Source organism: Symsagittifera roscoffensis, chromosome 8, assembly GCF_963678635.1.
Source record: "Symsagittifera roscoffensis chromosome 8, txSymRosc1.1, whole genome shotgun sequence".
Classification (NCBI taxonomy): domain Eukaryota; kingdom Metazoa; phylum Xenacoelomorpha; order Acoela; family Convolutidae; genus Symsagittifera; species Symsagittifera roscoffensis.
In genome coordinates, this window is record NC_087069.1 from 12,907,938 (window position 1) to 12,933,415 (window position 25,478).

Below are 25,478 nucleotides of genomic sequence, written 5' to 3' on the forward strand. Positions count from 1 at the left end.
GTGATGGGGTTGGATAAGGTGATAGTGATGGTGATGATTATGGTAGTGGTGATGGTGACGATGTTAGTGATGGTGACGATGTTGGTGATGGTGATGGTGATCGTGATGGTAATGGTGATGTTGATGGTAATGGTGATGATGTTGGTGATGGCGATAGTTAAAGTGGTAGTGATGATGATGTTGCAGGATAAGGTGGTAGTGATAGTGATGGTGATGGTAACGGTGTTGGATAAGAAGATAGTGATGGCGATGTTTATGTTGACAGTGATCGTGATGGTGTTGGAAAGGGTGATTGAGATGGTGATGGTGATGGTTATGGTGTTGGACAAGGTGATAGTCATGGTGACGTGATGGTGATGGTGATGGGGTTGGACAAGGCGATAGTGTTGGTAATGGTGATGATTATGGTGGTGGTGATGGTGATGGTGATCTTGATGGTGATCGTGATGGTGTTGGATACGGCGATTGTGATGATGCTGTTGATGGTGATGTTGCTGGATAAGTTCGCAGTGATGGTGATGGTGATGGTGATGGTGTTGGAAAAGAAGATAGTGATGGCGATGGTTATATTGTTGGTGATCGTGATGGTGTTGGATAGGATGATTGAGATGGTGATGTTCTTCGATATAGTGATAGTGTTGGTGATGGTGATGGTGATGGTGACGGTGATGGTGATGGTGTTGGATAAGAAGATAGTTATTGCGATGGTTATGTTGATGGTGTTGGGAAAGGTGATAGTGTTGGTGGTGGTGATGGTAATGGTTTTAGTGATGTTGATGGTGATGGTGATCGTGATGGTGATGTTGATTGTGATGGTGATGGTGCTGGACAAGGTGATAATCATGGTGACGTGATGGTGATGGTGATGGTGTTGGATAAGATGATAGTGATGGTGATGGTCATGATTATGTTGATGGTGATGTTGATGTTGTTGGTGATGGTGATGTTGATGATAATGGTGATGGTGCTGGACAAGGTAATAGTCATGGTGACGTGATGGTGATGGTGATGGGGTTGGATAAGTCGATAGTGTTGGTGATGGTGATTATTATGGTGGTGGTGATGGTGATGATGTTGGTGATGGTGATGGTGGTGGTGGTGGTGATGGTGATGGTGATGGTGATGGTGTTGGATAAGATGATAGTGATGGTGATGGTCATGATTATGTTGATGGTGATGTTGATGTTGTTGGTGATGGTGATGTTGATGATAATGGTGATGGTGCTGGACAAGGTAATAGTCATGGTGACGTGATGGTGATGGTGATGGGGTTGGATAAGTCGATAGTGTTGGTGATGGTGATTATTATGGTGGTGGTGATGGTGATGATGTTGGTGATGGTGATGGTGGTGGTGGTGGTGATGGTGATGGTGATGGTGATGGTGTTGGATAAGATGATAGTGATGGTGATGGTGATATTTATGGTGGTAGTGATAGCGAATTTGATGATGATTGTGTTGGATAAGGTGATAGTGATGGTGATGGTGATGATGATGGTGTTGGATAAGAAGTTTGTGATGGCGAGGATTATGTTGATGGTGATCGTGATGGTGTTGGATAAGAAGATAGTGATCGCGATGGTTATGTTGATGGTGTTGGATAAGGTGATAGTGATGGTGATGGTGATGATGATGGTTATCGTGATGATGATGGTGATGGTGATGATGATGGTGATGTTGATGGTGATGGTGATGCTGCTGGACAAGGTGATAGTCATGGTGAAGTGATGGTGATGGTGATGGGGTTGGATAAGATGATAGTGATGGTGATGGTGATGTTGACGATTATGGTGGTGGTGATGGTGATGACGTTGGTGATAAGTGATGGTAATGATGATGGTGTTGGGCAATGTGATAGTCATGGTGATGTGATGGTGATGGTGATGGTATTGGATAAGGTGATAGTGATGGTGATGGTGATGATTATGGTGATGGTGATGTTGATGATGTTATTGATTGTGATAGATCTGGTGTTAGTGATGGTGATGTTGATGATGATGTTGCTGGATAAGGTGGTAGTGATAGTAATGATGATTGTAACGGTGTTGGATAAGATCATAGTGATGGCGATGTTTATGTTGATGGTGATCGTGATGGTGTTGGATAGGGTGATTGAGATGGTGATGTTCTTCGAATAGGTGCTAGTGATGGTGATGGTAATGGTGATGCTGTTGGATAAGAAGATAATGATCGCGATGGTCAAGTTGATAGTGCTGGGTAAGGTGATATTGATGTTGACGGTGATGGTGATGGATATGGTGATGGTGATGGTGGTGGACAAGGTGATAGTCATGGTGACATGATGGTGATGGTGATGGGGTTGGAGAAGGTGATGGTGATGCTGATGGTGATGATTATGGTGGCGGTGATGGTGATGATGTTGGTGATGGTGATGTTGATGGTAGCGATGATGGTGTTGCACAAGGTGATAGGCATAGCGACGTGATGGTGATGGGGTTGGATAAGGGGATAGTGATGGTGATGATTATGGTGGTGGTGATGGTGATGATGTTGGTGATGGTGATGGTGATGGTGATGGTGATGGTGATTGTAATGGGGATGGTGATGGTAATGGTGATGGTGATGGTGATGGTGTTGGATGAGATGATAGTGATGGTGGTGGGGTTGGAGAAGGTGATGGTGATGCTGATGGGGATGATTATGGTGACGGTGATGGTGATGATGTTGGTGATGGTGATGTTGATGGTAGCGATGATGGTGTTCCACAAGGTGATAGGCATAGCGACGTGATGGTGATGGTGATGGGGTTGGATAAGGTGATAGTGATGGTGATGATTATGGTGGTGGTGATGGTGATGATGTTGGTGATGGTGATGGTGATGGTGATGGTGATGGTGATGGTGATGGTGATGGTGATTGTAATGGTGATGATGATGATGATGTTGCTGGATAAGGTGGTAGTGATGGTGATGGTGTTGGTGATGGTGTTGGATAAGAAGATCTTGATGGTGATGGTGATGTTGATGGTGATGGTGATGGGGTTGGAGAAGGTGTTATTGATGCTGATGGTGATGATTATGGTGGCGGTGATGGTGATGTTCTTCGAATAGGTGCTAGTGATGGTGATGGTAATGGTGATGCTGTTGGATAAGAAGATAATGATCGCGATGGTCAAGTTGATAGTGCTGGGTAAGGTGATATTGATGTTGAAGGTGATGGTGATGGATATGGTGATGGTGATGGTGGTGGACAAGGTGATAGTCATGGTGACATGATGGTGATGGTGATGGGGTTGGAGAAGGTGATGGTGATGCTGATGGTGATGATTATGGTGGCGGTGATGGTGATGATGTTGGTGATGGTGATGTTGATGGTAGCGATGATGGTGTTGCACAAGGTGATAGGCATAGCGACGTGATGGTGATGGGGTTGGATAAGGGGATAGTGATGGTGATGATTATGGTGGTGGTGATGGTGATGATGTTGGTGATGGTGATGGTGATGGTGATGGTGATGGTGATTGTAATGGGGATGGTGATGGTAATGGTGATGGTGATGGTGATGGTGTTGGATGAGATGATAGTGATGGTGGTGGGGTTGGAGAAGGTGATGGTGATGCTGATGGGGATGATTATGGTGACGGTGATGGTGATGATGTTGGTGATGGTGATGTTGATGGTAGCGATGATGGTGTTCCACAAGGTGATAGGCATAGCGACGTGATGGTGATGGTGATGGGGTTGGATAAGGTGATAGTGATGGTGATGATTATGGTGGTGGTGATGGTGATGATGTTGGTGATGGTGATGGTGATGGTGATGGTGATGGTGATGGTGATGGTGATGGTGATTGTAATGGTGATGATGATGATGATGTTGCTGGATAAGGTGGTAGTGATGGTGATGGTGTTGGTGATGGTGTTGGATAAGAAGATCTTGATGGTGATGGTGATGTTGATGGTGATGGTGATGGGGTTGGAGAAGGTGTTATTGATGCTGATGGTGATGATTATGGTGGCGGTGATGGTGATGATGTTGGTGATGGTGATGTTGATGGTAGTGATGATGGCGTTGCACAAGGTGATAGTCATGGCGACGTGATGGTGATTTTGATGGGGTTGGATAAGGTGATAGTGATGGTGATGATTATGGTGGTGGTGATGGTGATGATGTTGGTGATGGTGATGGTGATGGTGATTGTGATCGTAATGGTGATGGTGATGGTAATGGTGATGGTGATGGTGATGATGATGATGTTGCTGGACAAGGTGATAGCGATGGTGATGGTGGTGGTGATGGTGATGGTGATCTTGATGATGATGGTGTTGGATGAGGTGATAGTGATGGTGGTGGTGATAGTTATGGTGGTAGTGATGGCGAGTGTGATGATTATGGTGTTGGATAAGGTGATAGTGATGGTGATGATGATGATGGTGGCTGTGGATAAGGTTATGGTGATGATGATGGTGATGGTGATGTTGATGGTGATAGTGATGCTGCTGGACAAGGTGATAGTCATGGTGACGTGATGGTGATGGTGATGGGTTTGGATAGGGTGATAGTGATGGTGATGGTGATGATTATGGTGGTGGTGATGGTGATGATGTTTGTGATGGTGATGTTGATGGTAATGGTGATCGTGTTGGGCAAGGTGATAGTCATGGTGACGTGATGGTGATATTGATGGGGTTGGATAAGGCGATAGTGATGTTGATGGTGATGATTATGGTGGTGGTGGTGGTGATGGTGATGATGTTGGTGATGGTGATAGTTATAGTGGTAGTGATGATGATGTTGCTGGATAAGGTGGTAGTGATAGTGATGATGATGGTAGCGGTGTTGGTTAGGAAGATAGTGATGGTGATGTTTATGTTGACAGTGATCGTGATGGTGTTGGATAGGGTGATTGAGATGGTGATGGTGATGGTGATGGTTATGGTGATGATGATGGTGATGGTGATCGTGATGGTGATGTTGATGGTGATGGTGATGGTGCTGGACAAGGTGATAGTGATGGTGATGGTAATGATTATGGTGGTGGTGATGGTGATAATATCGGTGATGGTGATGGTGATGGTAATGGTGATGGCGATGGTGTTGGTGATGGTTTTGGATAAGAAGATCTTGATGGTGATGGTGATGTGATGTTGATGGTGATCGTGATGGTGTTGGATAAGGTGATAGCGATGGTGATGGTGATGATGAGCGTGATGGTGATGATGGTAGTGATTGTGATGGTGATCTGAATGGTGATGGTGTTAGATAAGATGATAGTGATGGTGATGGTGATAATTATAGTGGTAGTGATGGCGAGTTTGATGATGTTGGTGTTGGATAAGTTGATAGTGATGGTGATGGTGATGATAACGATGATGGCTGTGGATAAGGTGATGGCGATGGTGATGGTGAATTTGATGATGATGGTGTTGGATAAGGTGATAGTGATGGTGATGGTTTTGATGATGTTGCTGGATAAGGTGATGGTGATGGTGTTGGATAAGGTGACAGCGATGGTGATGGTGATGATGAGGGCGATGGTGATGGTGATGGTGATGGTGATGGTGATGGTGATGGTGATGGTGATGGTGATGGTGGTGGTGATGGTGATGCTGATCTTGATGCTGATGGTGCTGGTTAAGATGATAGTGATGGTGATGGTTATAGTGGTAGTGATGGCGAGTTTGATGATGATGATGGTGTTGGATAAAGTGATAGTGATGGTGATGGTGATGATGATGATGATGGCTGTGGAGAACATTATAGTGATGATGATGGTGATAGTGATGATGAATATGTTGATGATGGTATTGGATATGGTGATAGCGATGGTGATGATGATGATGATGTTGCTGGATAAGGCGGTAGTGATGGTGATGGTGTTGGTGATGGTGTTGGATAAGAATACCTTGATGGTGATGGTGATGTTGATGGTGATCGTGATGGTGTTGGATAAGGTGATAACGATGGTGATGGTGCTGGTGTTGGATAATGTGATAGCGATGGTGATGGTGATGTTGAGGGTGATGGTGATGGTGGTGGTGATGGTGATAGTGATCTGGATGATGATGGTGTAGGATAAGGTGATAGTGATGGTGATGGTGATGATGATGTTGACGGTGATCGTGATGGTGTTGGATAAGGCGATTGTGATGGTGATGTTGATGGTGATGTTGCTGGATAAGGTGGCAGTGATGGTGATGGTGATGGTGTTGGATAAGAAGATAGTGATGGCGATGGTTATGTTGATGGTGATCGTGATGGTGTTGGATAGGGTGATTGAGATGGTGATGTCCTTTGATATGGTGATAGTGATGGTGATGGTGATGGTGATGGTGATGATGATGTTGCTGGATAAGGTGGTAGTGATGGTGATGGTGTTGGTGATGGTGTTGGATAAGAAGATCTTGATGGTGATGGTGATGTGATGTTGATGGTGATCGTGATGGTGTTGGATAAGGTGATAGCGATGGTGATGGTGATGATGAGCGTGATGGTGATGATGGTGGTGATTGTGATGGTGATCTGAATGGTGAGGGTGTTGGATAAGATGATAGTGATGCTGATGGTGATAATTATAGTGGTAGTGATGGCGAGTTTGATGATGTTGGTGTTGGATAAGTTGATAGTGATGGTGATGGTGATGATAACGATGATGGCTGTGGATAAGGTGATGGCGATGGTGATGGTGAATTTGATGATGATGGTGTTGGATAAGGTGATAGTGATGGTGATGGTTTTGATGATGTTGCTGGATAAGGTGATGGTGATGGTGTTGGATAAGGTGACAGCGATGGTGATGGTGATGATGAGGGCGATGGTGATGGTGATGGTGATGGTGATGGTGATGGTGATGGTGATGGTGATGGTGGTGGTGATGGTGATGCTGATCTTGATGCTGATGGTGCTGGTTAAGATGATAGTGATGGTGATGGTGATAGTTATAGTGGTAGTGATGGCGAGTTTGATGATGATGATGGTGTTGGATAAAGTGATAGTGATGGTGATGGTGATGATGATAATGATGGCTGTGGAGAACATTATAGTGATGATGATGGTGATAGGTATGATGAATATGTTGATGATGGTGTTGGATAAGGTGATAGTGATGGTGATGGTGATGATGATGTTGCTGGATAAGGCGGTAGTGATGGTGATGGTGTTGGTGATGGTGTTGGATAAGAATACCTTGATGGTGATGGTGATGTTGATGGTGATCGTGATGGTGTTGGATAAGGTGATAACGATGGTGATGGTGCTGGTGTTGGATAAGGTGATAGCGATGGTGATGGTGATGTTGAGGGTGATGGTGATGGTGATGGTGATGGTGGTGGTGATGGTGATGGTGATCTTGATGGTGATGGTGTTGGATAAGATGATAGTGACGGTGATGGTGATAGTTATGGTGGTAGGGATGGCGACTTTGTTGATGATGGTGTAGGATAAGGTGATAGTGATGGTGATGGTGATGATGATGTTGATGGTGATGGTGTTGGATAAGAAGATAGTGATGGCGATGGTTATGTTGATGGTGATCGTGATGGTGTTGGATAGGGTGATTGAGATGGTGATGTCCTTTGATATGGTGATAGTGATGGTGATGGTGATGGTGATGGTGATGGTGATGGTGATGATGATGTTGCTGGATAAGGTGGTAGTGATGGTGATGGTGTTGGTGATGGTGTTGGATAAGAAGATCTTGATGGTGATGGTGATGTGATGTTGATGGTGATCGTGATGGTGTTGGATAAGGTGATAGCGATGGTGATGGTGATGATGAGCGTGATGGTGATGATGGTGGTGATTGTGATGGTGATCTGAATGGTGAGGGTGTTGGATAAGATGATAGTGATGCTGATGGTGATAATTATAGTGGTAGTGATGGCGAGTTTGATGATGTTGGTGTTGGATAAGTTGATAGTGATGGTGATGGTGATGATAACGATGATGGCTGTGGATAAGTTGATGGCCATGGTGATGGTGAATTTGATAATGATGGTGTTGGATAAGGTGATAGTGATGGTGATGGTTTTGATGATGTTGCTGGATAAGGTGATGGTGATGGTGTTGGATAAGGTGACAGCGATGGTGATGGTGATGATGAGGGCGATGGTGATGGTGATGGTGATGGTGATGGTGATGGTGATGGTGATGGTGATGGTGATGCTGATCTTGATGCTGATGGTGCTGGTTAAGATGATAGTGATGGTGATGGTGATAGTTATAGTGGTAGTGATGGCGAGTTTGATGATGATGATGGTGTTGGATAAAGTGATAGTGATGGTGATGGTGATGATGATAATGATGGCTGTGGAGAACATTATAGTGATGATGATGGTGATAGGTATGATGAATATGTTGATGATGGTGTTGGATAAGGTGATAGTGATGGTGATGGTGATGATGATGTTGCTGGATAAGGCGGTAGTGATGGTGATGGTGTTGGTGATGGTGTTGGATAAGAATACCTTGATGGTGATGGTGATGTTGATGGTGATCGTGATGGTGTTGGATAAGGTGATAACGATGGTGATGGTGCTGGTGTTGGATAAGGTGATAGCGATAGTGATGGTGATGTTGAGGGTGATGGTGATGGTGATGGTGATGGTGGTGGTGATGGTGATGGTGATCTTGATGGTGATGGTGTTGGATAAGATGACAGCGATGGTGATGGTGATGATGAGGGCGATGGTGATGGTGATGGTGATGGTGATGGTGATGGTGATGGTGATGGTGGTGGTGATGGTGATGCTGATCTTGATGCTGATGGTGCTGGTTAAGATGATAGTGATGGTGATGGTGATAGTTATAGTGGTAGTGATGGCGAGTTTGATGATGATGATGGTGTTGGATAAAGTGATAGTGATGGTGATGGTGATGATGATAATGATGGCTGTGGAGAACATTATAGTGATGATGATGGTGATAGGTATGATGAATATGTTGATGATGGTGTTGGATAAGGTGATAGTGATGGTGATGGTGATGATGATGTTGCTGGATAAGGCGGTAGTGATGGTGATGGTGTTGGTGATGGTGTTGGATAAGAATACCTTGATGGTGATGGTGATGTTGATGGTGATCGTGATGGTGTTGGATAAGGTGATAACGATGGTGATGGTGCTGGTGTTGGATAAGGTGATAGCGATGGTGATGGTGATGTTGAGGGTGATGGTGATGGTGATGGTGATGGTGGTGGTGATGGTGATGGTGATCTTGATGGTGATGGTGTTGGATAAGATGATAGTGACGGTGATGGTGATAGTTATGGTGGTAGGGATGGCGACTTTGTTGATGATGGTGTAGGATAAGGTGATAGTGATGGTGATGGTGATGATGATGTTGATGGTGATGGTGTTGGATAAGAAGATAGTGATGGCGATGGTTATGTTGATGGTGATCGTGATGGTGTTGGACAGGGTGATTGAGGTGTTGATGTCCTTTGATATGGTGACAGTGATGGTGATGGTGATGGTGATGGTGATGGTGATGGTGATGATGATGGTGATGATGATGGTGATGGTGTTGGATAAGGAGACAGTGATCGCGATGGTTATGCCGATGGTGTGGATAAGGTGATAGTGATAGTGATGGTGATGGTGATGGTGATGGTGATGGTGATGATGATGGTGATGGTGATGGTGATGTTGATGGTGATGGTGCTGGATCAGGTGATAGTCATTGTGACGTGATGGTGATGGTGATGGGGTTGGATAAGGTCATAGTTATGGTAATGGTGATGATTAAGGTGGTGGTGATGTTGATGATGTTGGTGATGGTGATGTTTATGGTAGTGGTGATGGTGATGGAAATGGTGATAGTCATGGTGACGTGATGGTGATGGTGATGGGGTTGGATAAGGCAATAGTCATGGTGATGGTGATGATTATGGTGGTGTTGATGGTGATGATGGTGATGATGTTGGTGATGGTGATGGTGATGGTGATGGTGATGGTGTTGGATAAGATGATAGTGATGGTGATGATGATAGTTAAGCTGGTAGTGATGGTGAATTTGATAATGATGGTGTTAGATAAGGTGATAGTGATGGTGATGGTGATGCTGATGGTGTTGGATAAGAAGATGACGAGGGTTACGTTGATGGTGATCGTGATGGTGTTGGATAGGGTGATTGAGATGGTGATGTTCTTTGATAAGGTGACAGTGATCACGATGGTTTTGTTGATGGTGTTGGATAAGGTGATTATGATGGTGATGGTGATGGTGATATATATGTTGATGATGATGGTGATGGTGATGATGATGGCGATGGTGATGATGCTGGACAAGGTGATAGTCATGGTGAAGTGATGGTGACGATGATGGTAATGGGGTTGGATAAGGTGATAGTGATGGTGATGGTGATGATTATGGTGGCGGCGATGGTGATGATGTTGGTGATGGTGATGTTGATGGTGATGGTGATGGTGCTGGACAAGGTGATAGTCATGGTGATGGTGAAAGTTATGGTGGTAGTGATGGCGAATTTGATAATGATGGTGCTGGATAAGGTGATAGTTATGGTGATGATGATGATGATGGTGTTGGATATGAAGATAGTGATGGCGAGGGTTATGTTGATGGTGATCGTGATGGTGTTGGATAGGGTGATTGAGATGGTGATGTTCTTTGATAAGGTGATAGTGATCACGATGGTTTTGTTGATAGTGTGAGATAAGGTGATTATGATGTGATGGTGACGGTGTCAGTTATGGTGATGATGCTGGTGATGGTGATGGTGATGTTCTTTGATAAGGTGATAGTGATCACGATGGTTTTGTTGATAGTGTAGGATTAGGTGATTATGATGGTGATGGTGATGGTGATAGTTAAGGTGATGATGATGGTGATGGTGATGGTGATGGTGATGTTGCTGGACAAGGTGATAGTCATGGTGAAGTGATGATGACGATGATGGTGATGGGGTTGGATAAGGTGATAGTGATGTTGATGGTGATGATTATGGTGGCGGCGATGGTGATGATGTTGGTAATGGTGATATTGATGGTGATGATGATAATGCTGGACAAGTTAATAGCCATGGTGACGCGATAGTGGTGGTGATGGTGATGTTCTTTGACAAGTTGATAGTGATCACGATGGTTTTGTTGATAGTGTGGGATAAGGTGATTATGATGGTGATGGTGATGGTGATAGTAATGGTGATGATGATGGTGATGGTGATGGTGATGGTGATGGTGCTGGACAAGGTGATAGTCATGGTGAAGTGATGGTGACGATGATGGTGATGGGGTTGGATAAGGTGATAGTGATGGTGATGGTGATGATGATGGTGTCGGACAAGGTGATACTGATGGTGATGGTGAAAGTTATGGTGGTAGTGATGGCGAATTTGATAATGATGGTGCTGGATAAGGTGATAGTTATGGTGATGGTGATGATGATGGTGTTGGATATGAAGATAGTGATGGCGAGGGTTATGTTGATGGTGATCGTGATGGTGTTGGATAGGGTGATTGAGATGGTGATGTTCTTTGATAAGGTGATAGTGATCACGATGGTTTTGTTGATAGTGTGGGATAAGGTGATTATGATGTGATGGTGACGGTGATAGTTATGGTGATGATGCTGGTGATGGTGATGGTGATGTTCTTTGACAAGTTGATAGTGATCACGATGGTTTTGTTGATAGTGTGGGATAAGGTGATTATGATGGTGATGGTGATGGTGATAGTAATGGTGATGATGATGGTGATGGTGATGGTGATGGTGATGGTGATGGTGATGGTGCTGGACAAGGTGATAGTCATGGTGAAGTGATGGTGACGATGATGGTGATGGGGTTGGATAAGGTGATAGTGATGGTGATGATGATGATGATGGTGTTGGATAAGGTGATAGTTATCGTGATGGTGATGATGATGGTGTTGGATATGAAGATAGTGATGGCGAGGGTTATGTTGAAGGTGATCGTGATGGTGTTGGATAGGGTGATTGAGATGGTGATGTTCTTTGATAAGGTGATAGTGATCACGATGGTTTTGTTGATAGTGTGGGATAAGGTGATTATGATGTGATGGTGACGGTGATAGTTATGGTGATGATGCTGGTGATGGTGATGGTGATGGTGATGGTGATGGTGATGTTGATGGTGCTGGACAAGGTGATAGTCATGGTGAAGTGATGATGACGATGATGGTGATGGGGTTGGATAAGGTGATAGTGATGTTGATGGTGATGATTATGGTGGCGGCGATGGTGATGATGTTGGTGATGGTGATGTTGATGGTGATGATGATAATGCTGGACAAGTTAATAGCCATGGTGACGCGATAGTGGTGGTGATGGTGATGTTCTTTGACAAGTTGATAGTGATCACGATGGTTTTGTTGATAGTGTGGGATAAGGTGATTATGATGATGATGGTGATGGTGATAGTAATGGTGATGATGATGGTGATGGTGATGGTGATGGTGATGGTGATGGTGCTGGACAAGGTGATAGTCATGGTGAAGTGATGGTGACGATGATGGTGATGGGGTTGGATAAGGTGATAGTGATGGTGATGGTGATGATGATGGTGTTGGACAAGAAGATAGTGATGGCGAGGGTTATGTTGATGGTGTTCGTGATGGTGTTGGATAGGGTGATTGAGATGTTGATGTTCTTTGATAAGGTGATAGTGATCACGATGGTTTTCTTGATAGTGTGGGATAAGGTGATTATGATGGTGATGGTGATGGTGATAGTTATGGTGATGGTGATGGTGATGGTGCTGGACAAGGTGATAGTAATGGTGAAGTGATGGTGACGATGATGGTAATGGGGCTTGATAAGGTGATAGTGATGGTGATGGTGATGATTATGGTGGCGGCGATGGTGATGATGTTGGTGATGGTGATGTTGATGGTGATGGTGATGGTGCTGGACAAGGTGATAGTCAGGGTGACGCGATAGTGGTGGTGATGGGGTTGGATAAGGTGATAGTGATGGTTATGGTGATGATTATGGTGGTGGTGATGTTGATGATGTTGGTGATGGTGATGTTGATGGTAAAGGTGATGGTGTTGGACAAGGTGATAGTGATGGTGATGGTGATAGTTATGGTGGTAGTGATGGCGAATTTGATAAAGATGGTGTTGGATAAGGTGATAGTGATGGTGATGGTGATGATGATGGTGTTGGATATGAAGATAGTGATGGCGAGGGTTATGTTGATGGTGATCGTGATGGTGTTGGATAGGGTGATTGAGATGGTGATGTTCTTTGATAAGGTGATAATGATCACGATGGTTTTGTTGATGGTGTTGGATAAGGTGATTTTGATGGTGATGGTGATGGTGATAGTTATGGTGATAATGTTGGTGATGGTGATGGTGATGTTGATGGTGATGGTGATGGTGCTTGACAAGGTGATAGTCATGGTGAAGTGATGGTGACGGTGATGTTGATGGGGTTGGATAAGGTGAAAGTGATGGTGATGGTGATGATTATGGTGGTGGTGATGGTGATGATGTTGGAGATGGTGATGTTATTGGTAATGGTGATGGTGTTGGACAAGGTGATAGTCATGGTGAAGTGATGGTGATGGTGTTGGATATGAAGATAGTGATGGCGAGGGTTATGTTGATGGTGATCGTGATGGTGTTGGATAAGGTGATAGTGATGGTGATGGTGATGATTATGATGGCGGTGATGGTGATGATGTTGGTGATGGTGATGTTGATGGTAGTGGTGATGGTGTTGCACAAGGTATTGCACAAGGTGATAGTCATGGCGACGTGATGGTGATGGTGATGGGGTTGGATAAGGTGATATTGATGGTGATGGTGATGATTTTCGTGGTGGTGGTGATGGTGATGATATTGGTGATGGTGATGGTGATGGTGATGGTGATGGTGATGGTGATGGTGATGGTGATGGTGATGGTGTTGGTGATGGTGATGGTGATGGTGATGGTGATGGTGATGGTGATGGTGATGGTGATGGTGATGGTGATGGATAAGGTGGTAGTGATGGTGATGGTATTGGTGATGGTGTTGGAGAAGAAGATCTTGATGGTGATGGTGATGTTGATAGTGATCGTGATGGTGTTGGATAAGGTGATAGTGATGGTGATGGTGATGGTGTTGGATAAGGTGATAGTGATGGCGATGGTGATGGTTTATGGTGGTGGTGATGTTGATGTTGATGTTGTTAGGGATGGTGGTAGCGATGGTGATGGTGATGATGATGGTGATGGTGATGCTGATAGTATTGATGATGAAGATGGCTCTGGATAAGGTGATAGTGATGGTGATGGTGATGGTGATGGTGATGGTGATGGTGATGGTGATGGTGATGGTTATGGTGATGGTGACGGTGATAGTGATGGTGATGGTGATAGTTATGGTGGTAGTGATGGTGAGTTTGATGATGATGGTGTTGGTTAAGGTGTTGGTGATGGTGATTATGATGGTGATGGTGATGGTGTTGGATAAGAAGATAGTGGTGGCGATGATTATGTTGATGGTGAGCGTGATGGTGTTGGATAAGGTGATTGTGATGGTGATGTTGCTGGATAAATTGATAGTGATGGTGATGGTGATGGTGATGGTGTTGGATAAGAAGATAGTGATGGTGATGGTGATGGTGATGGTGATGGTTATGTTGATGGTGATGTTGATGGTGATGGTGATGGTGTTGGACAAGGTGATAGTCATGCTGACATGATGATGATAGTGATGGGATTGGATATGGTTATAGTGATGGTGAAGGTGATGATTTTGGTGGTGGTGGTGGTGGTGGTGATGGTGATGATGTTGGTGATGGTGATTTTTATGGTAATGGTGATGGTGTTGGAGAAGAAGATCTTGATGGTGATGGTGATGTTGATGGTGATCGTGATGGTGTTGGATAAGGTGATAATGGTGGTGATGGTGATGGTGTTGGATAAGGTGATAGTGACGGCGATGGTGATGGTTATGGTGGTGGTGATGGTGATATGGATGTTGTTAGGGATGGTGGTAGCGATGGTGATCGTGATGATGAGGGTGATGGTGATGCTGATAGTGTTGATAATGATGATGGCTGTGGACAAGGTGATGGTGATGGTGATAGTGAGGGTGATGGTGATGGTGATGGTGATGGTGATGGTGATGGTGATGGTGATGGTGATGGTGGTGGTGATGGTGATGGTGATGTTGATGGTGATGGTGATGGTGATGGTGATGGTGATGGTGATGGTGATAGTGATAGTGATGGTGATGGTGATGGTGATAGTTATGGTGGTAGTGATGGTGAGTTTGATGATGATGGTGTTGGTTGAGGTGATAGTGATGGTGATTATGATGGTGATGGTGATGGTTTTGGATAAGAAGAGAGTGGGTGGCGATGATTATGTTGATGGTGATCGTGATGGTGTTGGATAAGGTGATTGTGACGGTGAGGGTGATGGTGATGGTGATAGTGACGGTGATGGTGATGGTGATGGTGATGGTGATGGTGATGGTGATGGTGATGGTGATGGTGATGGTGATGGTGATGGTACTGGACAAGGTGATAGTAATGGTGAAGTGATGGTGACGATGATGGTGATGGGGCTTGATAAGGTGATAGTGATGGTGATGGTGATGATTATGGTGGCGGCGATGGTGATGATGTTGGTGATGGTGATGTTGATGGTGATGGTGATGGTGCTGGACAAGGTGATAGTCATGGTGACGAGATACTGGTGGTGATGGGTTGGATAAGGTGATAGTGATGGTGATGGTGATGATTATGGTGGCGGTGATGTTGATGATGTTGGTGATGGTGCTATTGATGGTAATGGTTATGGTGTTGGACAAGGTGATAGTGATGGTGATGGTGAAAGTTATGGTGGTAGTGATGGCGAATTTGATAATGATGGTGCTGGATAAGGTGATAGTTATGGTGATGGTGATGATGATGGTGTTGGATATGAAGATAGTGATGGCGAGGGTTATGTTGATGGTGATCGTGATGGTGTTGGATAGGGTGATTGAGATGTTGATGTTCTTTGATAAGGTGATAGTGATCACGATGGTTTTGTTGATAGTGTGGGATAAGGTGATTATGATGGTGATGGTGATGGTGATAGTTATGGTGATGGTGATGGTGATGGTACTGGACAAGGTGATAGTAATGGTGAAGTGATGGTGACGATGATGCTGATGGGGCTTGATAAGGTGATAGTGATGGTGATGGTGATGGTGATCTTGATGGTGATGGTGTTGGATAAGATGATAGTGACGGTGGTGGTGATAGTTATGGTGGTAGTGATGGCGACTTTGATGATGATGGTGTAGGATAAGGTGATAGTGATGGTGATGGTGATGATGATGTTGATGGTGATGTTGCTGGATAAGGTGGCAGTGATGGTGATGGTGATGGTGATATTGCTGGATAAGGTGGCAGTGATGGTGATGGTGTTGGATAAGAAGATAGTGGTGGCGATGATTATGTTGATGGTGAGCGTGATGGTGTTGGATAAGGTGATTGTGATGGTGATGTTGCTGGATAAATTGATAGTGATGGTGATGGTGATGGTGATGGTGTTGGATAAGAAGATAGTGATGGTGATGGTGATGGTGATGGTGATGGTGATGGTGATGGTTATGTTGATGGTGATGTTGATGGTGATGGTGATGGTGTTGGACAAGGTGATAGTCATGCTGACATGATGATGATAGTGATGGGATTGGATAAGGTTATAGTGATGGTGATGGTGATGATTTTGGTGGTGGTGGTGGTGGCGGTGGTGATGGTGATGATGTTGGTGATGGTGATTTTTATGGTAATGGTGATGGTGTTGGAGAAGAAGATCTTGATGGTGATGGTGATGTTGATGGTGATCGTGATGGTGTTGGATAAGGTGATAGTGGTGGTGATGGTGATGGTATTGGATAAGGTGATAGTGACGGCGATGGTGATGGTTATGGTGGTGGTGATGGTGATATGGATGTTGTTAGGGATGGTGGTAGCGATGGTGATCGTGATGATGAGGGTGATGGTGATGCTGATAGTGTTGATAATGATGATGGCTGTGGACAAGGTGATGGTGGTGGTGATAGTGAGGGTGATGGTGATGGTGATGGTGATGGTGATGGTGATGGTGATGGTGATGGTGATGGTGATGGTGATGGTGGTAGTGATGGTGATGGTGATGTTGATGGTGATGGTGATGGTGATGGTGATGGTGATGGTGATAGTGATAGTGATGGTGATGGTGATGGTGATGGTGATAGTTATGGTGGTAGTGATGGTGAGTTTGATGATGATGGTGTTGGTTGAGGTGATAGTGATGGTGATTATGTTGGTGATGGTGATGGTTTTGGATAAGAAGATAGTGGTGGCGATGATTATGTTGATGGTGATCGTGATGGTGTTGGATAAGGTGATTGTGACGGTGAGGGTGATGGTGATGGTGATAGTGACGGTGATGGTGATGGTGATGGTGATGGTGATGGTGATGGTGATGGTGATGGTGATGGTGATGGTGATGGTGATGGTGATGGTGATGGTGATGGTGATGGTGATGGTGATGGTGATGGTGATGGTGATGGTGATGGTGATGGTACTGGACAAGGTGATAGTAATGGTGAAGTGATGGTGACGATGATGGTGATGGGACTTGATAAGGTGATAGTGATGGTGATGGTGATGATTATGGTGGCGGCGATGGTGATGATGTTGGTGATGGTGATGTTGATGGTGATGGTGATGGTGCTGGACAAGGTGATAGTCATGGTGACGAGATACTGGTGGTGATGGGGTTGGATAAGGTGATAGTGATGGTGATGGTGATGATTATGGTGGTGGTGATGTTGATGATGTTGGTGATGGTGCTGTTGATGGTAATGGTTATGGTGTTGGACAAGGTGATAGTGATGGTGATGGTGAAAGTTATGGTGGTAGTGATGGCGAATTTGATAATGATGGTGCTGGATAAGGTGATAGTTATGGTGATGGTGATGATGATGGTGTTGGATATGAAGATAGTGATGGCGAGGGTTATGTTGATGGTGATCGTGATGGTGTTGGATAGGGTGATTGAGATGTTGATGTTCTTTGATAAGGTGATAGTGATCACGATGGTTTTGTTGATAGTGTGGGATAAGGTGATTATGATGGTGATGGTGATGGTGATAGTTATGGTGATGGTGATGGTGATGGTACTGGACAAGGTGATAGTAATGGTGAAGTGATGGTGACGATGATGCTGATGGGGCTTGATAAGGAGATAGTGATGGTGATGGTGATGGTGATCTTGATGATGATGGTGTAGGATAAGGTGATAGTGATGGTGATGGTGATGATGATGTTGATGGTGATGTTGCTGGATAAGGTGGCAGTGATGGTGATGGTGATGGTGATATTGCTGGATAAGGTGGCAGTGATGGTGATGGTGATGGTGATGGTGTTGGATAAGAAGATAGTGATGGCGATGGTTATGTTGATGGTGATCGTGATGGTGTTGGACAGGGTGATTGAGGTGTTGATGTCCTTTGATATGGTGACAGTGATGGTGATGGTGATGGTGATGGTGATGGTGATGGTGATGGTGATGGTGATGGTGATGGTGATGGTGATGGTGATGATGATGGTGATGGTGATGGTGATGGTGTTGGATAAGGAGACAGTGATCGCGATGGTTATGCCGATGGTGTGGATAAGGTGATAGTGATAGTGATGGTGATGGTGATGGTGATGGTGATGGTGATGGTGATGGTCATGGTGATGGTGATGGTGATGGTTATGGTGATGATGATGGTGATGGTGATGATGATGTTGATGGTGATGGTGATGGTGCTGGATCAGGTGATAGTCATGGTGACGTGATGGTGATGGTGATGGGGTTGGATAAGGTCATAGTGATGGTAATGGTGATGATTAAGGTGGTGGTGATGTTGATGATGTTGGTGATGGTGATGTTTATGGTAATGGTGATGGTGATGGACATGGTGATAAGGTGATGATGGTGTAGGATAAGGTGATAGTGATGGTGATGGTGATGATGATGTTGATGGTGATGTTGCTGGATAAGGTGGCAGTGATGGTGATGGTGATGGTGATGGTGTTGGATAAGAAGATAGTGATGGCGATGGTTTTGTTGATGGTGATCGTGATGGTGTTGGACAGGGTGATTGAGGTGTTGATGTCCTTTGATATGGTGACAGTGATGGTGATGGTGATGGTGATGGTGATGGTGATGGTGATGGTGATGGTGATGGTGATGATGATGGTGATGGTGATGGTGATGGTGTTGGATAAGGAGACAGTGATCGCGATGGTTATGCCGATGGTGTGGATAAGGTGATAGTGATAGTGATGGTGATGGTGATGGTGATGGTGATGGTCATGGTGATGGTGATGGTGATGGTTATGGTGATGATGATGGTGATGGTGATGGTGATGTTGATGGTGATGGTGATGGTGCTGGATCAGCTGATAGTCATGGTGACGTGATGGTGATGGTGATGGGGTTGGATAAGGTCATAGTGATGGTAATGGTGATGATTAAGGTGGTGATGATGTTGGTGATGGTGATGGTGATGGTGATGGTGATGGTGTTGGATAAGATGATAGTGATGGTGATGATGATAGTTAAGCTGGTAGTGATGGTGAATTTGATAATGATGGTGTTAGATAAGGTGATAGTGATGGTGATGGTGATGCTGATGGTGTTGGATAAGAAGATGACGAGGGTTATGTTGATGGTGATCGTGATGGTGTTGGATAGGGTGATTGAGATGGTGATGTTCTTTGATAAGGTGATAGTGATCACGATGGTTTTGTTGATGGTGTTGGATAAGGTGATTATGATGATGATGGTGATGGTGATATATATGTTGATGATGATGGTGATGGTGATGATGATGGCGATGGTGATGATGCTGGACAAGGTGATAGTCACGGTGAAGTGATGGTGACGATGATGGTAGTGGGGTTGGATAAGGTGATAGTGATGGTGATGGTGATGATTATGGTGGCGGCGATGGTGATGATGTTGGTGATGGTGATGTTGATGGTGATGGTGATGGTGCTGGACAAGGTGATAGTCATGGTGACGCGATACTGGTGGTGATGGGGTTGGATAAGGTGATAGTGATGGTGATGGTGATGATTATGGTGATGGTGATGTTGATGATGTTGGTGATGGTGCTGTTGATGGTAATGGTTATGGTGTTGGACAAGGTGATACTGATGGTGATGGTGAAAGTTATGGTGGTAGTGATGGCGAATTTGATAATGATGGTGCTGGATAAGGTGATAGTTATGGTGATGGTGATGATGATGGTGTTGGATATGAAGATAGTGATGGCGAGGGTTATGTTGATGGTGATCGTGATGGTGTTGGATAGGGTGATTGAGATGGTGATGTTCTTTGATAAGGTGATAGTGATCACGATGGTTTTGTTGATAGTGTGGGATAAGGTGATTATGATGTGATGGTGACGGTGATAGTTATGGTGATGATGCTGGTGATGTTGATGGTGATGTTCTTTGATAAGGTGATAGTGATCACGATGGTTTTGTTGATAGTGTAGGATTAGGTGATTATGATGGTGATGGTGATGGTGATAGTTAAGGTGATGATGATGGTGATGGTGATGGTGATGGTGATGGTGATGGTGATGGTGCTGGACAAGGTGATAGTCATGGTGAAGTGATGATGACGATGATGGTGATGGGGTTGGATAAGGTGATAGTGATGTTGATGGTGATGATTATGGTGGCGGCGATGGTGATGATGTTGGTGATGGTGATGTTGATGGTGATGATGATAATGCTGGACAAGTTAATAGCCATGGTGACGCGATAGTGGTGGTGATGGTGATGTTCTTTGACAAGTTGATAGTGATCACGATGGTTTTGTTGATAGTGTGGGATAAGGTGATTATGATGGTGATGGTGATGGTGATAGTAATGGTGATGATGATGGTGATGGGGTTGGATAAGGTGATAGTGATGGTGATGGTGATGATGATGGTGTTGGACAAGAAGATAGTGATGGCGAGGGTTATGTTGATGGTGTTCGTGATGGTGTTGGATAGGGTGATTGAGATGTTGATGTTCTTTGAAAGGTGATAGTGATCACGATGGTTTTCTTGATAGTGTGGGATAAGGTGATTATGATGGTGATGGTGATGATGATAGTTATGGTGAGGGTGATGGTGATGGTACTGGACAAGGTGATAGTAATGGTGAAGTGATGGTGACGATGATGGTAATGGGGCTTGATAAGGTGATAGTGATGGTGATGGTGATGATTATGGTGGCGGCGATGGTGAAGATGTTGGTGATGGTGATGTTGATGGTGATGGTGATGGTGCTGGACAAGGTGATAGTCAGGGTGACGCGATAGTGGTGGTGATGGGGTTGGATAAGGTGATAGTGATGGTGATGGTGATAGTTATGGTGGTAGTGATGGCGAATTTGATAAAGATGGTGTTGGATAAGGTGATAGTGATGGTGATGGTGATGATGATGGTGTTGGATATGAAGATAGTGATGGCGAGGATTATGTTGATGGTGATCGTGATGGTGTTGGATAGGGTGATTGAGATGGTGATGTTCTTTGATAAGGTGATAATGATCACGATGGTTTTGTTGATGGTGTTGGATAAGGTGATTTTGATGGTGATGGTGATGGTGATAGTTATGGTGATGATGTTGGTGATGGTGATGGTGATGTTGATGGTGATGGTGATGGTGCTTGACAAGGTGATAGTCATGGTGAAGTGATGGTGACGGTGATGTTGATGGGGTTGGATAAGGTGAAAGTGATGGTGATGGTGATGATTATGGTGGTGGTGATGGTGATGATGTTGGAGATGGTGATGTTATTGGTAATGGTGATAGTGTTGGACAAGGTGATAGTCATGGTGACGTGATGGTGATGGTGATGGGGTTGGATAAGGTGATAGTGATGGTGATGGTGATGATTATGATGGCGGTGATGGTGGTAGTCATGACATTATGATGACAAGGTGATAGTCATGGCGACGTGATGGTGATGGTGATGGGGTTGGATAAGGTGATATTGATGGTGATGGTGATGATTTTCGTGGTGGTGGTGATGGTGATGATATTGGTGATGGTGATGGTGATGGTGATGGTGTTGGTGATGGTGATGGTGATGGTGATGGTGATGGTGATGGTGATGGTGATGGTGATGGATAAGGTGGTAGTGATGGTGATGGTATTGGTGATGGTGTTGGAGAAGAAGATCTTGATGGTGATGGTGATGTTGATAGTGATCGTGATGGTGTTGGATAAGGTGATAGTGATGGTGATGGTGATGGTGATGGTGTTGGATAAGGTGATAGTGATGGCGATGGTGATGGTTATGGTGGTGATGATGGTGATGTTGAAGTTGTTAGGGATGGTGGTAGCGATGGTGATGGTGATGATGATAGTGATGGTGATGCTGATAGTATTGATGATGATGATGGCTCTGGATAAGGTGATAGTGATGTTGATGGTGATGGTGATCGTGATGGTGATGGTGATGGTGATGGTGATGGTTATGGTGATGGTGACGGTGATAGTGATGGTGATGGTGATAGTTATGGTGGTAGTGATGGTGAGTTTGATGATGATGGTGTTGGTTAAGGTGTTGGTGATGGTGATTATGATGGTGATGGTGATGGTGTTGGATAAGAAGATAGTGGTGGCGATGATTATGTTGATGGTGAGCGTGATGGTGTTGGATAAGGTGATTGTGATGGTGATGTTGCTGGATAAATTGATAGTGATGGTGATGGTGATGGTGATGGTGTTGGATAAGAAGATAGTGATGGTGATGGTGATGGTGATGGTGATGGTTATGTTGATGGTGATGTTGATGGTGATGGTGATGGTGTTGGACAAGGTGATAGTCATACTGACATGATGATGATAGTGATGGGATTGGATAAGGTTATAGTGGTGGTGATGGTGATGATTTTGGTGGTGGTGGTAGTGGTGGTGGTGATGGTGATGATGTTGGTGATGGTGATTTTTATAGTAATGGTGATGGTGATGGAGAAGAAGATCTTGATGGTGATGGTGATGTTGATGGTGATCGTGATGGTGTTGGATAAGGTGATAGTGGTGGTGATGGTGATGGTGTTGGATAAGGTGATAGTGACGGCGATGGTGATGGTTATGGTGGTGGTGATGGTGATATGGATGTTGTTAGGGATGGTGGTAGCGATGGTGATCGTGATGATGAGGGTGATGGTGATGCTGATAGTGTTGATAATGATGATGGCTGTGCACAAGGTGATGGTGATGGTGAGGGTGATGGTGATGGTGATAGTGAGGGTGATGGTGATGGTGATGGTGATGGTGATGGTGATGGTGATGGTGATGGTGATGGTGATGGTGGTGGTGATGGTGATGGTGATGGTGATGTTGATGGTGATGGTGATGGTGATGGTGATGGTGATAGTGATAGTGATGGTGATGGTGATGGTGATAGTTATGGTGGTAGTGATGGTGAGTTTGATGATGATGGTGTTGGTTGAGGTGATAGTGATGGTGATTATGATGGTGATGGTGATGGTTTTGGATAAGAAGATAGTGGTGGCGATGATTATGTTGATGGTGATCGTGATGGTGTTGGATAAGGTGATTGTGACGGTGAGGGTGATGGTGATGGTGATAGTGACGGTGATGGTGATGGTGATGGTGATGGTGATGGTGATGGTGATGGTGATGGTGATGGTGATGGTGATGGTGATGGTGATGGTGATGGTACTGGACAAGGTGATAGTAATGGTGAAGTGATGGTGACGATGATGGTGATGGGGCTTGATAAAGTGATAGTGATGGTGATGGTGATGATTATGGTGGCGGCGATGGTGATGATGTTGGTGATGGTGATGTTGATGGTGATGGTGATGGTGATGGACAAGGTGATAGTCATGGTGACGCGATACTGGTGGTGATGGGGTTGGATAAGGTGATAGTGATGGTGATGGTGATGATTATGGTGGTGGTGATGTTGATGATGTTGGTGATGGTGCTGTTGATGGTAATGGTTATGGTGTTGGACAAGGTGATAGTGATGGTGATGGTGAAAGTTATGGTGGTAGTGATGGCGAATTTGATAATGATGGTGCTGGATAAGGTGATAGTTATGGTGATGGTGATGATGATGGTGTTGGATATGAAGATAGTGATGGCGAGGGTTATGTTGATGGTGATCGTGATGGTGTTGGATAGGGTGATTGAGATGTTGATGTTCTTTGATAAGGTGATAGTGATCACGATGGTTTTGTTGATAGTGTGGGATAAGGTGATTATGATGGTGATGGTGATGGTGATAGTTATGGTGATTGTGATGGTGATGGTACTGGACAAGGTGATAGTAATGGTGAAGTGATGGTGACGATGATGCTGATGGGGCTTGATAAGGTGATAGTGATGGTGATGGTGATGATTATGGTGGCGGCGATGGTGATGATGTTGGTGATGGTGATGTTGTTGGTGATGGTGATGGTGCTGGACAAGGTGATAGTCAGGGTGACGCGATAGTGGTGGTGATGGGGTTGGATAAGGTGATAGTGATGGTTATGGTGATGATCATGGTGGTGGTGATGTTGATGAAGTTGGTGATGGTGATGTTGATGGTAAAGGTGATGGTGTTGGACAAGGTGATAGTGATGGTGATGGTGATAGTTATGGTGGTAGTGATGGCGAATTTGATAATGATGGTGTTGGATAAGGTCATAGTGATGGTGATGGTGATGATGATGTTGTTGGATATGAAGATAGTGATGGCGAGGGTTATGTTGATGGTGATCGTGATGATGTTGGATAGGGTGATTGAGATGGTGATGTTCTTTGATAAGGTGATAATGATCACGATGGTTTTGTTGATGGTGTTGGATAAGGTGATTTTGATGGTGATGGTGATAATGATAGTTATGGTGATGATGTTGGTGATGGTGATGGTGATGTTGATGGTGATGGTGATGGTGCTGGACAAGGTGATAGTCATGGTGAAGTGATGGTGACGGTGATGTTGATGGGGTTGGATAAGGTGAAAGTGTTGGTGATGGTGATAGTTATGGTGGTAGTGATGGTGATGTTGATGTTGATGTTGCTGGATAAGGTGGTAGTGATAGTGATGGTAATGGTGTTGGATAAGAAGATAGTGATGGCGATGTTTATTTTGATGGTGTTGAATAAGGTGATAATGATGGTGATGGTGATGGTGATGGTTATGGTGATGATGATGGTACTGGTGATGATGATGGTGATGGTGATGGTGATGGTGATGGTGATGTTTTTGGTGATAGTGATGGTGCTTCACAATGTGATAGTCATGGTGACGTGATGGTGATGGTGATGGGGTTGGATAAGGTGATATTTATGGTGATGGGGATGATTTTCGTGGTGGTGGTGAAGGTGACGATATTGTTGATGGTGATGGTGATGGTGATGATGATGGTGATGGTGATGGTGATAGTATTGATGATGATGATGGCTCTGGATAAGGTGATAGTGATGGTGATGGTGATGGTGATGGTGATGGTGATGGTGATGGTGATGGTGATGGTGATGGTGA

General features: G+C 44.6%; 8 protein-coding genes across 8 annotated transcripts; all 8 read left to right on the forward strand.

Annotated features, from left to right (window-relative positions):
* The first annotated feature begins 350 nt into the window (after positions 1–350).
* On the forward strand, positions 351–854 carry LOC134853467 (uncharacterized). The gene has a single exon (XM_063869465.1). It carries the CDS (start codon positions 351–353, stop codon positions 852–854), a length of 504 nt encoding a protein of 167 aa, XP_063725535.1.
* Positions 855–2,833: 1,979 nt separating this feature from the next.
* On the forward strand, positions 2,834–3,235 carry LOC134853468 (uncharacterized). The gene is made up of 2 exons (XM_063869467.1): positions 2,834–3,028; positions 3,071–3,235. The coding sequence occupies exons 1-2, from the start codon at positions 2,834–2,836 to the stop codon at positions 3,233–3,235; spliced, it is 360 nt and encodes a 119-aa protein (XP_063725537.1).
* Positions 3,236–4,095: 860 nt separating this feature from the next.
* LOC134853469 (uncharacterized) lies at positions 4,096–4,488 on the forward strand. The gene has a single exon (XM_063869468.1). It carries the CDS (start codon positions 4,096–4,098, stop codon positions 4,486–4,488), a length of 393 nt encoding a protein of 130 aa, XP_063725538.1.
* A 154-nt stretch (positions 4,489–4,642) lies between these two features.
* LOC134853470 (uncharacterized) lies at positions 4,643–5,104 on the forward strand. Its single transcript, XM_063869469.1, has one exon. The coding sequence runs from the start codon at positions 4,643–4,645 to the stop codon at positions 5,102–5,104; it is 462 nt and encodes a 153-aa protein (XP_063725539.1).
* Positions 5,105–10,284: 5,180 nt separating this feature from the next.
* Positions 10,285–10,629, forward strand: LOC134853471 (uncharacterized). Its single transcript, XM_063869470.1, has one exon. It carries the CDS (start codon positions 10,285–10,287, stop codon positions 10,627–10,629), a length of 345 nt encoding a protein of 114 aa, XP_063725540.1.
* A 1,382-nt stretch (positions 10,630–12,011) lies between these two features.
* On the forward strand, positions 12,012–12,435 carry LOC134853472 (uncharacterized). The gene is made up of 3 exons (XM_063869471.1): positions 12,012–12,080; positions 12,134–12,241; positions 12,283–12,435. Exons 1-3 carry the CDS (start codon positions 12,012–12,014, stop codon positions 12,433–12,435), a joined length of 330 nt encoding a protein of 109 aa, XP_063725541.1.
* A 6,172-nt stretch (positions 12,436–18,607) lies between these two features.
* On the forward strand, positions 18,608–19,235 carry LOC134853473 (uncharacterized). The gene is made up of 2 exons (XM_063869472.1): positions 18,608–18,736; positions 18,903–19,235. The coding sequence occupies exons 1-2, from the start codon at positions 18,608–18,610 to the stop codon at positions 19,233–19,235; spliced, it is 462 nt and encodes a 153-aa protein (XP_063725542.1).
* A 5,682-nt stretch (positions 19,236–24,917) lies between these two features.
* LOC134853474 (uncharacterized) lies at positions 24,918–25,247 on the forward strand. The gene has a single exon (XM_063869474.1). It carries the CDS (start codon positions 24,918–24,920, stop codon positions 25,245–25,247), a length of 330 nt encoding a protein of 109 aa, XP_063725544.1.
* The last annotated feature ends 231 nt before the right edge of the window (positions 25,248–25,478 follow it).

Bases quoted from the DNA above. Each gene is read 5' to 3' on its own strand.
- LOC134853474 (XM_063869474.1), top strand. From the start codon at position 24,918: ATGGTGACGGTGATGTTGATGGGGTTGGATAAGGTGAAAGTGTTGGTG.
- LOC134853471 (XM_063869470.1), top strand. From the start codon at position 10,285: ATGGGGTTGGATAAGGTGATAGTGATGGTGATGGTGATGATTATGGTG.
- LOC134853470 (XM_063869469.1), top strand. From the start codon at position 4,643: ATGGGGTTGGATAAGGCGATAGTGATGTTGATGGTGATGATTATGGTG.
- LOC134853472 (XM_063869471.1), top strand. From the start codon at position 12,012: ATGGTGATGATGCTGGTGATGGTGATGGTGATGGTGATGGTGATGGTG. The intron at 12,081-12,133 runs GTGATAGTCATG...GGGTTGGATAAG, and splicing joins TGTTGATGGTGCTGGACAAG to GTGATAGTGATGTTGATGGT. The intron at 12,242-12,282 runs GTGACGCGATAG...TTCTTTGACAAG, and splicing joins TGGACAAGTTAATAGCCATG to TTGATAGTGATCACGATGGT.
- LOC134853473 (XM_063869472.1), top strand. From the start codon at position 18,608: ATGGTGATGGTGATGGTGATGGTGATGGTGATGGTGATGGTCATGGTG. The intron at 18,737-18,902 runs GTGATAGTCATG...ATGATGGTGTAG, and splicing joins TGGTGATGGTGCTGGATCAG to GATAAGGTGATAGTGATGGT.
- LOC134853469 (XM_063869468.1), top strand. From the start codon at position 4,096: ATGGTGATGATTATGGTGGTGGTGATGGTGATGATGTTGGTGATGGTG.
- LOC134853468 (XM_063869467.1), top strand. From the start codon at position 2,834: ATGGTGATGGTGATGGTGATGGTGATGGTGATGGTGATGGTGATTGTA. The intron at 3,029-3,070 runs GTGATGATTATG...TTCTTCGAATAG, and splicing joins AGGTGTTATTGATGCTGATG to GTGCTAGTGATGGTGATGGT.
- LOC134853467 (XM_063869465.1), top strand. From the start codon at position 351: ATGGTGATGGTGATGGGGTTGGACAAGGCGATAGTGTTGGTAATGGTG.